The sequence below is a fragment of the Oncorhynchus mykiss genome, chromosome 13 (genome assembly GCF_057628025.1).
Source record: "Oncorhynchus mykiss isolate SJ-2025 chromosome 13, ASM5762802v1, whole genome shotgun sequence".
Classification (NCBI taxonomy): Eukaryota; Metazoa; Chordata; class Actinopteri; order Salmoniformes; family Salmonidae; genus Oncorhynchus; species Oncorhynchus mykiss.
Window position 1 is genome coordinate 11,140,001 of NC_143034.1, and position 11,444 is coordinate 11,151,444.

Below are 11,444 nucleotides of genomic sequence, written 5' to 3' on the forward strand. Positions count from 1 at the left end.
ATAGTAGTAGTAGTGGTGGTGATAGTAGTAGTGGTGGTGGTGGTGATAGTAGTAGTGGTGGTGGTGGTGATAGTAGTAGTGGTGGTGGTGATAGTAGTAGTAGTGGTGGTGGTGATAGTAGTAGTGGTGGTGGTGATAGTAGTAGTAGTGGTGGTGGTGATAGTAGTAGTAGTGGTGGTGGTGATAGTAGTAGTGGTGGTGGTGGTGATAGTAGTAGTAGTGGTGGTGATAGTAGTAGTGGTGGTGGTGGTGATAGTAGTAGTGGTGGTGGTGGTGATAGTGGTGATAGTAGTAGTGGTGGTGGTGGTGATAGTAGTAGTGGTGGTGGTGGTGATAGTAGTAGTAGTAGTGGTGGTGGTGATAGTAGTAGTGGTGGTGGTGGTGATAGTAGTGGTGGTGGTGGTGGTGATAGTAGTAGTGGTGGTGGTGGTGGTGGTGATAGTAGTAGTGGTGGTGATAGTAGTGGTGGTGGTGGTGATAGTAGTAGTGGTGGTGGTGGTGATAGTAGTAGTGGTGGTGGTGGTGATAGTAGTGGTGGTGATAGTAGTAGTGGTGGTGGTGGTGATAGTAGTGGTGATGGTGGTGGTGATAGTAGTAGTGGTGGTGGTGGTGGTGGTGGTGATAGTAGTGGTGGTGGTGGTGATAGTAGTAGTGGTGGTGGTGATAGTAGTAGTGGTGGTGGTGATAGTAGTGGTGGTGGTGGTGATAGTAGTGGTGGTGGTTATAGTAGTGGTGGTGGTGATAGTAGTGGTGGTGGTGGTGATAGTAGTAGTGGTGGTGATAGTAGTAGTGGTGGTGGTGGTGGTAGTAGTCATTTTTTTGTTGTTTTTTACCTTTATTTTATCATACTGAGGCCAAGGTCTCTTTTACAGAAGAGCCCTGAATTAAAACATATATATTAAATCATATGATTATGTTTGGTTATAATGAACATACCTTTATCAGATAGTAAAACATCTCTTTTCATCCTCAGAATCACCAACAGATGTCCCCTCTACAGGTACTGTTGATCTTCCACTGACATTCACCACCATTATAAACCTCTCAATAACAAACTAGAGATTTACCACCATTATAAACCTCTCAATAACAAACTAGAGATTCATCACCATTATAAACCTCTCAATAACCAGCTAGAGATTCATCACCATTATAAACCTCTCAATAACAAACCAGAGATTCATCACCATTATAAACCTCTCAATAACCAGCTAGAGATGCATCACCATTATAAACCTCTCAATAACAAACTAGAGATTCATCACCATTATAAACCTCTCAATAACAAACTAGAGATTCATCACCATTATAAACCTCTCAATAACAAACTAGAGATTCATCACCATTATAAACCTCTCAATAACAAACTAGAGATTCATCATCATTATAAACCTCTCAATAACAAACTAGAGATTCATCACCATTATAAACCTCTCAATAACAAACTAGAGATTCATCACCATTATAAACCTCTCAATAACAAACTAGAGATTCATCACCATTATAAACCTCTCAATAACAAACTAGAGATTCAGCACCATTATAAACCTCTCAATAACAAACTAGAGATTCATCACCATTATAAACCTCTCAATAACAAACTAGAGATTCATCACCATTATAAACCTCTCAATAACAAACTAGAGATTCAGCACCATTATAAACCTCTCAATAACAAACTAGAGATTCATCACCATTATAAACCTCTCAATAACAAACCAGAGATTCATCACCATTATAAACCTCTCAATAACCAGCTAGAGATGCATCACCATTATAAACCTCTCAATAACAAACTAGAGATTCATCACCATTATAAACCTCTCAATAACAAACTAGAGATTCATCACCATTATAAACCTCTCAATAACAAACCAGAGATTCATCACCATTATAAACCTCTCAATAACCAGCTAGAGATGCATCACCATTATAAACCTCTCAATAACAAACTAGAGATTCATCACCATTATAAACCTCTCAATAACAAACTAGAGATTCATCACCATTATAAACCTCTCAATAACAAACTAGAGATTCATCACCATTATAAACCTCTCAATAACAAACTAGAGATTCATCACCATTATAAACCTCTCAATAACAAACTAGAGATTCATCACCATTATAAACCTCTCAATAACAAACTAGAGATTCATCACCATTATAAACCTCTCAATAACAAACTAGAGATTCATCACCATTATAAACCTCTCAATAACAAACTAGAGATTCATCACCATTATAAACCTCTCAATAACAAACTACAGATTCATCACCATTATAAACCCCTCAATAACAAACTAGAGATTAATCACCATTATAAACCCCTCAATTACAAACTGGAGATTAATTACCATTATAAATATCTCAATAACAAACTAAAGTTAATCCTAGACAGTATCTTGTCATCCTAGACAGGGTTTTAATACATAATTTCCCTCTCCCAGTTTCAGCTGTTTCCCCTGCAGACCCTCCTGCCAACCCCTCTGCCCCCCCTGGTAGAGCCTTCATCAGAAGACACAGGATGGCTCTAGAGACTCGCCTGGGACTCTTACAGCCCATATTCCTGCGTCTCCAGGATCATGGAGTTCTGATTCACGAGGAGAGGGAGGAGGTGGACAGCAAATCCACCAAGACCCTACAGAACCAAGCCCTGCTGGACATGGTGGTAAGGAAGGGGTCTCGCGCCCAGGAACACTTCTACCAGGTCCTGAAGGAAGTAGATCCCTGCCTGGTCGAAGACCTGGAAGAGCAGACAGTCTGAGAGGTAACCATGGATACAACAGCATCAGGATATATTATATCACTATACTAATACATGCTCTGAAAGAGACAGACAGTCTGAGACAGGTAGACATGGATACAACCTCACAACCTCAGAAGATATCAAAACATTTATCAGAGACAGAGAGCAGCACTTTGAGGAGGAGCCATCCTGACCAGAGGTGGTTGGTGTGTAACGTGATTGGACACCATTCTCACCAGCACTCCCATCAGCCTGTAGTTTACTATACAAGCCCCAGGTCTCAGGCAAGATGACATCACTGTGAGGCTACTGTCTACCAGACAACCTACCTGTGTTACTCTGGTACACTGGCTATAAACAACAAGATTTTTGAATTTCTATCTGGAACATGGTGAATGTTGAATCATCTTGGACAGGTCTCAGACAACAACATGTGAGACTTAACATCTACCAGACAACTGACTCGTACTGGACAGCTGTACTGGCTGAACACAAGATATATCTCTGTTTAGAAATAGTGTATACAGTGGGGCAAAAAAGTATTTAGTCAGCCACCAATTGTGCAAGTTCTCCCACTTAAAAAGATGAGAGAGGCCTTCATCATAGGTACACTTCAACTATGACAGACAAAATGAGAAGAAAACAAATCCAGAAAATCACATTGTAGGATTTTTTATGAATTTATTTGCAAATTATGGTGGAAAATAAGTATTTGGTCAATAACAAAAGTTTATCTCAATACTTTGTTATATACCATTTGTTGGCAATGACAGAGGTCAAACGTTTTCTGTAAGTCTTCACAAGGTTTTCACACACTGTTGCTTGTATTTTTGCCCATTCCTCCATACAGATCTCCTCTAGAGCAGTGATGTTTTGGGGCTGTTGCCGGGCAACACAGACTTTCAACTCCCTCCAAAGATTTTCTATGGGGTTGAGATCTGGAGACTGGCTAGGCCACTCCAGGACCTTGAAATGCTTCTTACGAAGCCACTCCTTCGTTGCCCGGGCGGTGTGTTTGGGATCATTGTCATGCTGAAAGACCCATCCACATTTCATCTTCAATGCCCTTGCTGATGGAAGGAGGTTTTCACTCAAAATCTCACGATACATGGCCCCATTCATTCTTTCCTTTACACTGGTCAGTCGTCCTGGTCCCTTTGCAGAAAAACAGCCCCAAAACATGATGTTTCCACCCCCATGCTTCACAGGAGGTATGTTGTTCTTTGGATGCAACTCTTTGTCCTCCAAACACGACAAGTTGAGTTTTTACCAAAAAGTTATATTTTGGTTTCATCTGACCATATGACATTCTCCCAATCTTCTTCTGGATCATCCAAATGCTCTCTAGCAAACTTCAGACGGGACTGGACATGTACTGGCTTAAGCAGGGGGACACGTCTGGCACTGCAGGATTTGAGTCCCTGGCGGCGTAGTGTGTTACTGATGGTAGGCTTTGTTACTTTGGTCCCAGCTCTCTGCAGGTCATTCACTAGGTCCCCCCGTGTGGTTCTGGGATTTTTGCTCACCGTTCTTGTGATCATTTTGACCCCACGGGGTGAGATCTTGTGGAGCCCCAGATCGAGGGAGATTATCAGTGGTCTTGTATGTCTTCCATTTCCTAATAATTGCTCCCACAGTTGATTTCTTCAAACCAAGCTGCTTACCTATTGCAGATTCAGTCTTCCCAGCCTGGTGCAGGTCTACAATTTTGTTTCTGGTGTCCTTTGACAGCTCTTTGGTCTTGGCCATAGTGGAGTTTGGAGTGTGACTGAGGTTGTGGACAGGTGTCTTTTATACTGATAACAAGTTCAAACAGGTGCCATTAATACAGGTAACGAGTGGAGGACAGAGGAGCCTCTTAAAGAAGAAGTTACAGGTCTGTGAGAGCCAGAAATCTTTCTACTGCCAAGTTTACACCATCACTATTGCACTGAAATGTTTTGATCGGGAAGTTGTCTAAATGGGTTATCATTTTTTGTTAGCGAGTGAAGGAAAAGCAGCCAACAAGTGCTCAGTATATGTGGGAACTCCTTCAAGACGGTTGGAAAAGCATTCCTCATGAAGCTGGTTGAGGGAATGCCAAGAGTGTGCAAAGCTGTCATCAAGGCAAAGAGTTGCTACTTTGAAGAATCTCAAATATAAAATGTATTTTATGTTTAACACTTTTTTGGTTACTACATGATTCCATATTTTTTATTTCATTGTTTTGATGTCTTCACTATTATTCTACAATGTAGAAAATAGTACAAATAAAGAAACCCTGGAATGAGTAGGTGTGTCCAAACCTTTGACTGGTACTGTATATGACATGAGCTTCAGAGATGGTGACTGTTACATTTAGGAACTGTCATCATAATTGTATTGCTGTAGTAGTAGTAGTGTTGTTGATTTAATTGAATTATGATACAATTGATTATTTCACCATAGTAGATCACCATCTTTTAATCCACAGCCTCACCAACAGAAGTGAAGTCTGCAGGTAACTGGTCTCATCAAAACCTTATACTTTGGGGCGGCAGGTAACCTAGTGGTTAGAGGGTTGGACTAGTAACCGAAAGGTTACAAGATCGAATCCCCGAGCTGACAAGGTAAAAATCTGTCGTTCAAGGCAGTTAACCCACTGTTCATTGGCCGTCATCGAAAATAAGAACTTGTTCTTATTAACTGACTTGCCTAGTTAAATAAAGGTTAAATTTAAAATAAAAATACTTGTCTTAGTCTCATCAACTCAAAATCATAAGCAATAATAATAATATGAGGAATTAAATTGTGAAGTACTCATATTCTCCTCATGGTTCTGTGTTGTAAAATAAATTGTGTGTGCTCCATGTGTCACGGCCGTCGAAAGAAGTGGACCAAGGTGCAGCGTGGTGAGCGTACATTTTCCTTTTCATTAGATAATGTCACCAACAAACGAAAAACAACTGTGAAGGTTACAGGGCAAAGTGCCACTAACAAAGACAACTACCCACAAACACAGGTGGGAAAAATGGCTGCCTAAGTTTGGTTCCCAATCAGGGACAACGATAGATAGCTGTCCCTGATTGAGAATCATACCCGGCCAAAACAAAGAAATACAAAAACATAGAAAATGGAACATAGAATGCCCACCCCACATCACACCCTGACCTAACCAAATAGAGAAATAAAACGTCTCTCTAAGGTCAGGGCGTGACACCATGTTGATTCTACCTGCAGTTTAACCTAGCTCATAAACTGCACCACAAACTGTAACTACTATATTCTTTATGGTCTGGCACTTAATCAAGTGACTTCTTTTGTTGAAGGTCCTGCACAGTCAAAATCATGTTTTTCATGAAATGTGACAATATTTGGATTAAATCAGATCAGAAGTATGAAAAATTACTGTTGCTTCTGCATTGATAAAGTTGTATCATAAAGTCCCCTCTCCTTTGTCCACCATTTGGATTCAGGAGCTGTGGGTATATTAATGGCTTTTTGTGACATCACAAAATCCTCAAATTTGAATACACCAATGGTAACATCTCATTTTCTTACCTAATTTAAATAACTACCGCCTTGTAACCAACATCGCAGAATGGTGTGGTTTACATAGCAGAATGGTGTGGTTTACATAGCAGAACGGTGTGGTTTACGTAGCAGAACGGTGTGGTTTACGTAGCAGAACGGTGTGGTTTACATAGCAGAACGGTGTGGTTTACGTAGCAGAACGGTGTGGTTTACATAGCAGAACTGAGTGGTTTACATAGCAGAATGGTGTGGTTTACATGGCAGAATGGTGTGGTTTACGTAGCAGAATGGTGTGGTTGACGTAGCAGAATGGTGTGGTTTACGTAGCAGAACGGTGTGGTTTACGTAGCAGAATGGTGTGGTTTACGTAGCAGAACGGTGTGGTTTAAATAGCAGAATGGTGTGGTTTACGTAGCAGAATGGTGTGGTTTACGTAGCAGAATGGTGTGGTTTACGTAGCAGAATGGTGTGGTTTACATAGCAGAATGGTGTGGTTTACGTAGCAGAATGGTGTGGTTTACGTAGCAGAATGGTGTGGTTTACATAGCAGAATGGTGTGGTTTACATAGCAGAATGGTGTGGTTTACGTAGCAGAATGGTGTGGTTTACATAGCAGAATGGTGTGGTTTACTTAGCAGAATGGTGTGGTTTACATAGCAGAACGGTGTGGTTTACACGGCAGAACAGTGTGGTTCACGTAGCAGAATGGTGTGGTTTACGTAGCAGAATGGTGTGGTTTACGTAGCAGAACGGTGTGGTTTACGTAGCAGAACGGTGTGGTTTACGTATCAGAACGGTGTGGTTTACATAGCAGAATGGTGTGGTTTACATAGCAGAACGGTGTGGTTTACATAGCAGAATGGTGTGGTTTACATAGCAGAATGGTGTGGTTTACATGGCAGAATGGTGTGGTTTACGTAGCAGAACAGTGTGGTTTACATAGCAGAATGGTGTGGTTTACATGTCAGAATGGTGTGGTTTACATAGCAGAACAGTGTGGTTTACATAGCAGAACGGTGTGGTTTACATAGCAGAACGGTGTGGTTTACATGGCAGAACGGTGTGGTTTACATAGCAGAATGGTGTGGTTTACATGGCAGAACGGTGTGGTTTACATAGCAGAATGGTGTGGTTTACATGGCAGAACGGTGTGGTTTACATAGCAGAACGGTGTGGTTTACATAGCAGAATGGTGTGGTTTACATAGCAGAATGGTGTGGTTTACATAGCAGAACGGTGTGGTTTACATAGCAACGTGTTTGATGAATAGGGGGAACCTGTATATATATTTTCTAAGGCAAATATACTTATAGGTTTCCGCTTTCATCTGGGTCTGGTGTTAGCTAGTTACTGGCTAGCTAGGTTTTTCACCAGCATGAAACAAACGTGGGGGAAGGGTTGCCCAAAACTCAGACTAATTGTCAGGTCATTACATCAAGAGACACGCCAAACATGAGATTCATACAAACTTCTTGACATCATCGATGGTCATGATATATGAACGTTGTCTGACAGTCAATACACTGAGTGGACAAAACACCGGCTCTTTCCATGACAGACTGACCAGGTGAAAGCTACGATCGCTTATCAATGGCACTTGTTAAATCAACTTAAAACAGTGTAGATGAAGGGGAGGAGACGGGTTAAATAATATTTTTTTTATAGGCTTGAGACATTTGAGACATGGATTGTGAATGTGTGCCATTCAGAGGGTGTTTCCTATGTGTATCAACAGTGGTCCACCACCCAAAGAACATTCAGCCAATTTGACACAACTGTGGGAAGCATTGGAGTCAACATGGACCAGCATCCCTGCGGAACGCTTTCCACACCTTGTAGAGTCCATACCCCCAACGAATTGACATTGTTCTAAGGGGGGTGCTTCTCAATATTAGGAAGGTGTTCTTAAATGTTTTCTACACTCAGTGTGTTTATACGTAAGGTACCCAGACCTCACCCTGTAAAGTTTCAACAAAAATTGTCCAAGATGATCTAGCTAGCTAAATTCCATTTGGGTTAGCTAGCTAAATTCCATTTGGGCTAGCTAGCTAAATCCCATTTGGGCTAGCTAGCTAAATTATATAGCCACCATTACTTCTTTATTGATGCTGTTACAATAACCAAACCATTTGTGAAACCATGCTATGAGTTGCTTTGTCTATCAGCAAATTTGCTTGATATAATCTCATCGCAACACTGCCCTCCATGTTGCTTGACATAGGCGGTTCCCAAGGTGAGCTCCCCAGCCTCTCCTATAAGCCTGCGGTAAACACAGTCTTTATCAGCTAATGTCACTTTTTGTCAATGTGTGGACATTTATGTAATAACAAAAAACACATAAAGCATAAAGGCGTCATAATTCATAAAGTTCATGTTGACTGACTGATATTATCTCATAGAACAAAACGTATAAGATCTCCAAAACCTGCGTTAACCTCGGGCTTATTTGGGGGTTTTATCCCAAAAACTCTATTCATTCCCCGTAGGGATGGTTGAAAGAACTAGAGGTAACTCATTTCCCGGTTTTTGGACTACAAGCTGGCGAGCTCTATTGCGGATAAAATGCTGTGCCTGGTGACGTAGTGCACATATAAATAACTTGGCGTAGTGCACATAAAAATAAATTCCCATGTACTGAATGGAAAATCTAAGTTAAATGGGTTTCCATAACATTTTCAGCTCTACTGATGATTTTGTCACAACAACTGTTGCGTTAAATAACAAATGTTCCCACTCTGGTCTTGGCAAGTGCGCTCTCGTCAACAGCTCACAGATAAAGTGGGGTTAGGACACCTACATTATGAGATAATTTGTATTAGTCAAACGGCAGCCAATCATAGATCAACATGCCCCCAGAATAAGACCCTCGATATTTATTGGAAATGAGCATAAAGCTCATCACCATGCACATTCACCACCCTGTGAACTTTATCATACTTGATTTCATCTGAAGCCTAATAAACTGCGTGCTTTCCCGAGTCATAATGGAAGGACCACACAATATATCGCGTGACTACAAGTTTACCTTGATAAAATTGTTATTATATCAATATTTGCGCATAAAGGCGTTTTCCACCGCCAATTCTCACAATTAATTTTATCTACACAAAAAGAGCCCGCTATGTCGAAAGAACGTATTGTCTGTCGGCATTTATCAGTGTACGAGCATTTCCTGTTTCCATCAGCCCGGTCGTGACTATCTTTCATGCGTCAGGTAATTAATCCGCATGAAATGGTTGGATGGAGACCTGGTTACTCAAAATGCTATTTTACAGACTCAGAATGACTGTTCGGGACCTTTGGCAAGTGTAAACAAGTTATATTTTTATCCACAGTTACACCAGAAGATGGCGCTACAGCGGGTAAATATATATTTCCTGTCTTCACCGGGAGATTTAGTTAAGAGTTCCTTAATTTAATGCCTGATTATTGCAGCGAACACAATCGTGTATTTTATTTTTTGAATCCTAAACACGAGAAATAAAACATCAGTTACTAGATATAGTGTACATAGCCAAGTGCTCTGATATAGCAATATAAATACATTCATGTAGATATATTCACCTGACTAAGGTGCAGTCTCCCACTACAGAGACAACCATACTCACCACCTCGACATAGCCATGGCACAAACTGCTAACAGGAAGTCAGTGTATTGACACAATCTACAAAACCATAAACATTTTGCATGTCTTCAATTACAAGTATTTAATGTAGACTCATCACACACAACAGGGAACTTGTTGTTTCCATACATCAACATAAAAGGTGACATCACCGTGAAAATATCGTCTTATCAAACAACGTGACTGTGGTACACTGGCAGCTGACTACATGATCAGGGACTGTTTTAATGTTGTGACCCAAACATTTTTATATCTGTATATAGTGCAGAAGCTTATATAATGGTATTTCTAAGCTTTTTAAAAATGTAAATGTCATTATTTTTTTTTACATAAAAACTGTTAATGGATGGTCGATGATACCAATGAATTTATGTTTGCAGATTACAAGATCAACAACTGATAGTTGAATGATCTTCTACTGTGACATACAGCATAGGCTAGCGTTTGTATTGTTAATACTTTAGTAGTTATTAATGAATCTACATTTTCTTATTATGTACACTAGATGACCAAAGGTATGTGGACACCTGCTTATCCAACATCTCATCACAAAATCATGGGCATTAATAATGAGTTGGTCCCCCTTCGCTGCTATAACAGCCTCCGCTCTTCTGGGAAGGCTTTCCACTAGATGTTGGAACATTGCTGCGGGGACTTACTTACATTCAGCCACAAGAGCATTAGTGAGGTCGGGTACTGATGTTGTGCGATTAGGCCTGGCTCACAGTCAGCATTCCAATTTATCTCAAAGGTGTTTGATGGGGTTGAGGTCAGGGCTCTGTGCAGGCCAATCATGTTCTTCCACAACGATCTCAAGAAACCAGTTCTGCATGGGACTCGCTTTGTGCACAGGGGCAGTGTTATGATTAAACAGGAATCATCTAGAACTTAATTTTAGCGTTAAGATCTCCCTTCACTGGAACTAAGGGGCCTAGCACCGAACCATGAAAAACATCCTCATACCATTTTTCCTCTTCCACCAAACCTTACAGTTGGCGCTATGCATTGTGGCAGGTAGCGTTCTCCAAACCCAGATTTGTCCGTCAGACTGCCAGATGGTGAAGCGTGATTCATCACAGTTCTTATGCGGACGTTGCTTCCAGAGGCAGTTTGGAACTAGGTAGAGTGTTGCAACCGAGGACAAACGATTTATACGCGCTACGCACTTCAGCACTCGGCGGTCCCATTCTGTGAGCTTGTGTGGCCTACCACTTCACAGCTGAGCCGTTGTTGCTCCTAGACGTTTCCACTTCACAATAACAGCACTTACAGTTGACCAAGGCAGATCTAGCAGGGAATACATTTGATGAACTGATTTATTGGAAAGGTGGCATCCTATGACGATGCCCATGTTGAAAGTCACTGAGCTCTTCAGTAAGGCCATTCTACTGCCAATGTTTGTCTATGGAGATTGCATGGCTGTGCGCTCAATTTTATACACCTGTCAGCAACGGGTGCGGTTGAAATAGCCGAATCCACTCATTTTAAGGGTTGTCCACATACTTTTGTATATATAGTGTATGTAATGCATATTGATCGTCCAACCCTCCGTAATAAAATGAGACAGCAGACAGAGC

At 41.0% G+C, this 11,444-nt stretch overlaps 1 protein-coding gene across 4 annotated transcripts in view; it reads left to right on the forward strand.

Moving 5' to 3' along the window:
• Positions 1 to 5,019, forward strand: part of LOC110510388 (uncharacterized) — a 47,155-nt gene extending 42,136 nt beyond the window's left edge. For all 4 annotated transcript variants that reach the window (XM_090195104.1, XM_090195105.1, XM_090195106.1 and 1 more), the window contains 2 exons: positions 974 to 1,000; positions 2,451 to 5,019. In XM_090195104.1, coding sequence (XP_090051230.1) covers positions 974 to 1,000; positions 2,451 to 2,767 — 344 coding nt within the window. In that variant the 3' untranslated portion in view covers positions 2,768 to 5,019. The remainder of the gene's footprint in view (positions 1 to 973; positions 1,001 to 2,450) is intronic.
• Positions 5,020 to 11,444: the final 6,425 nt, after the last annotated feature.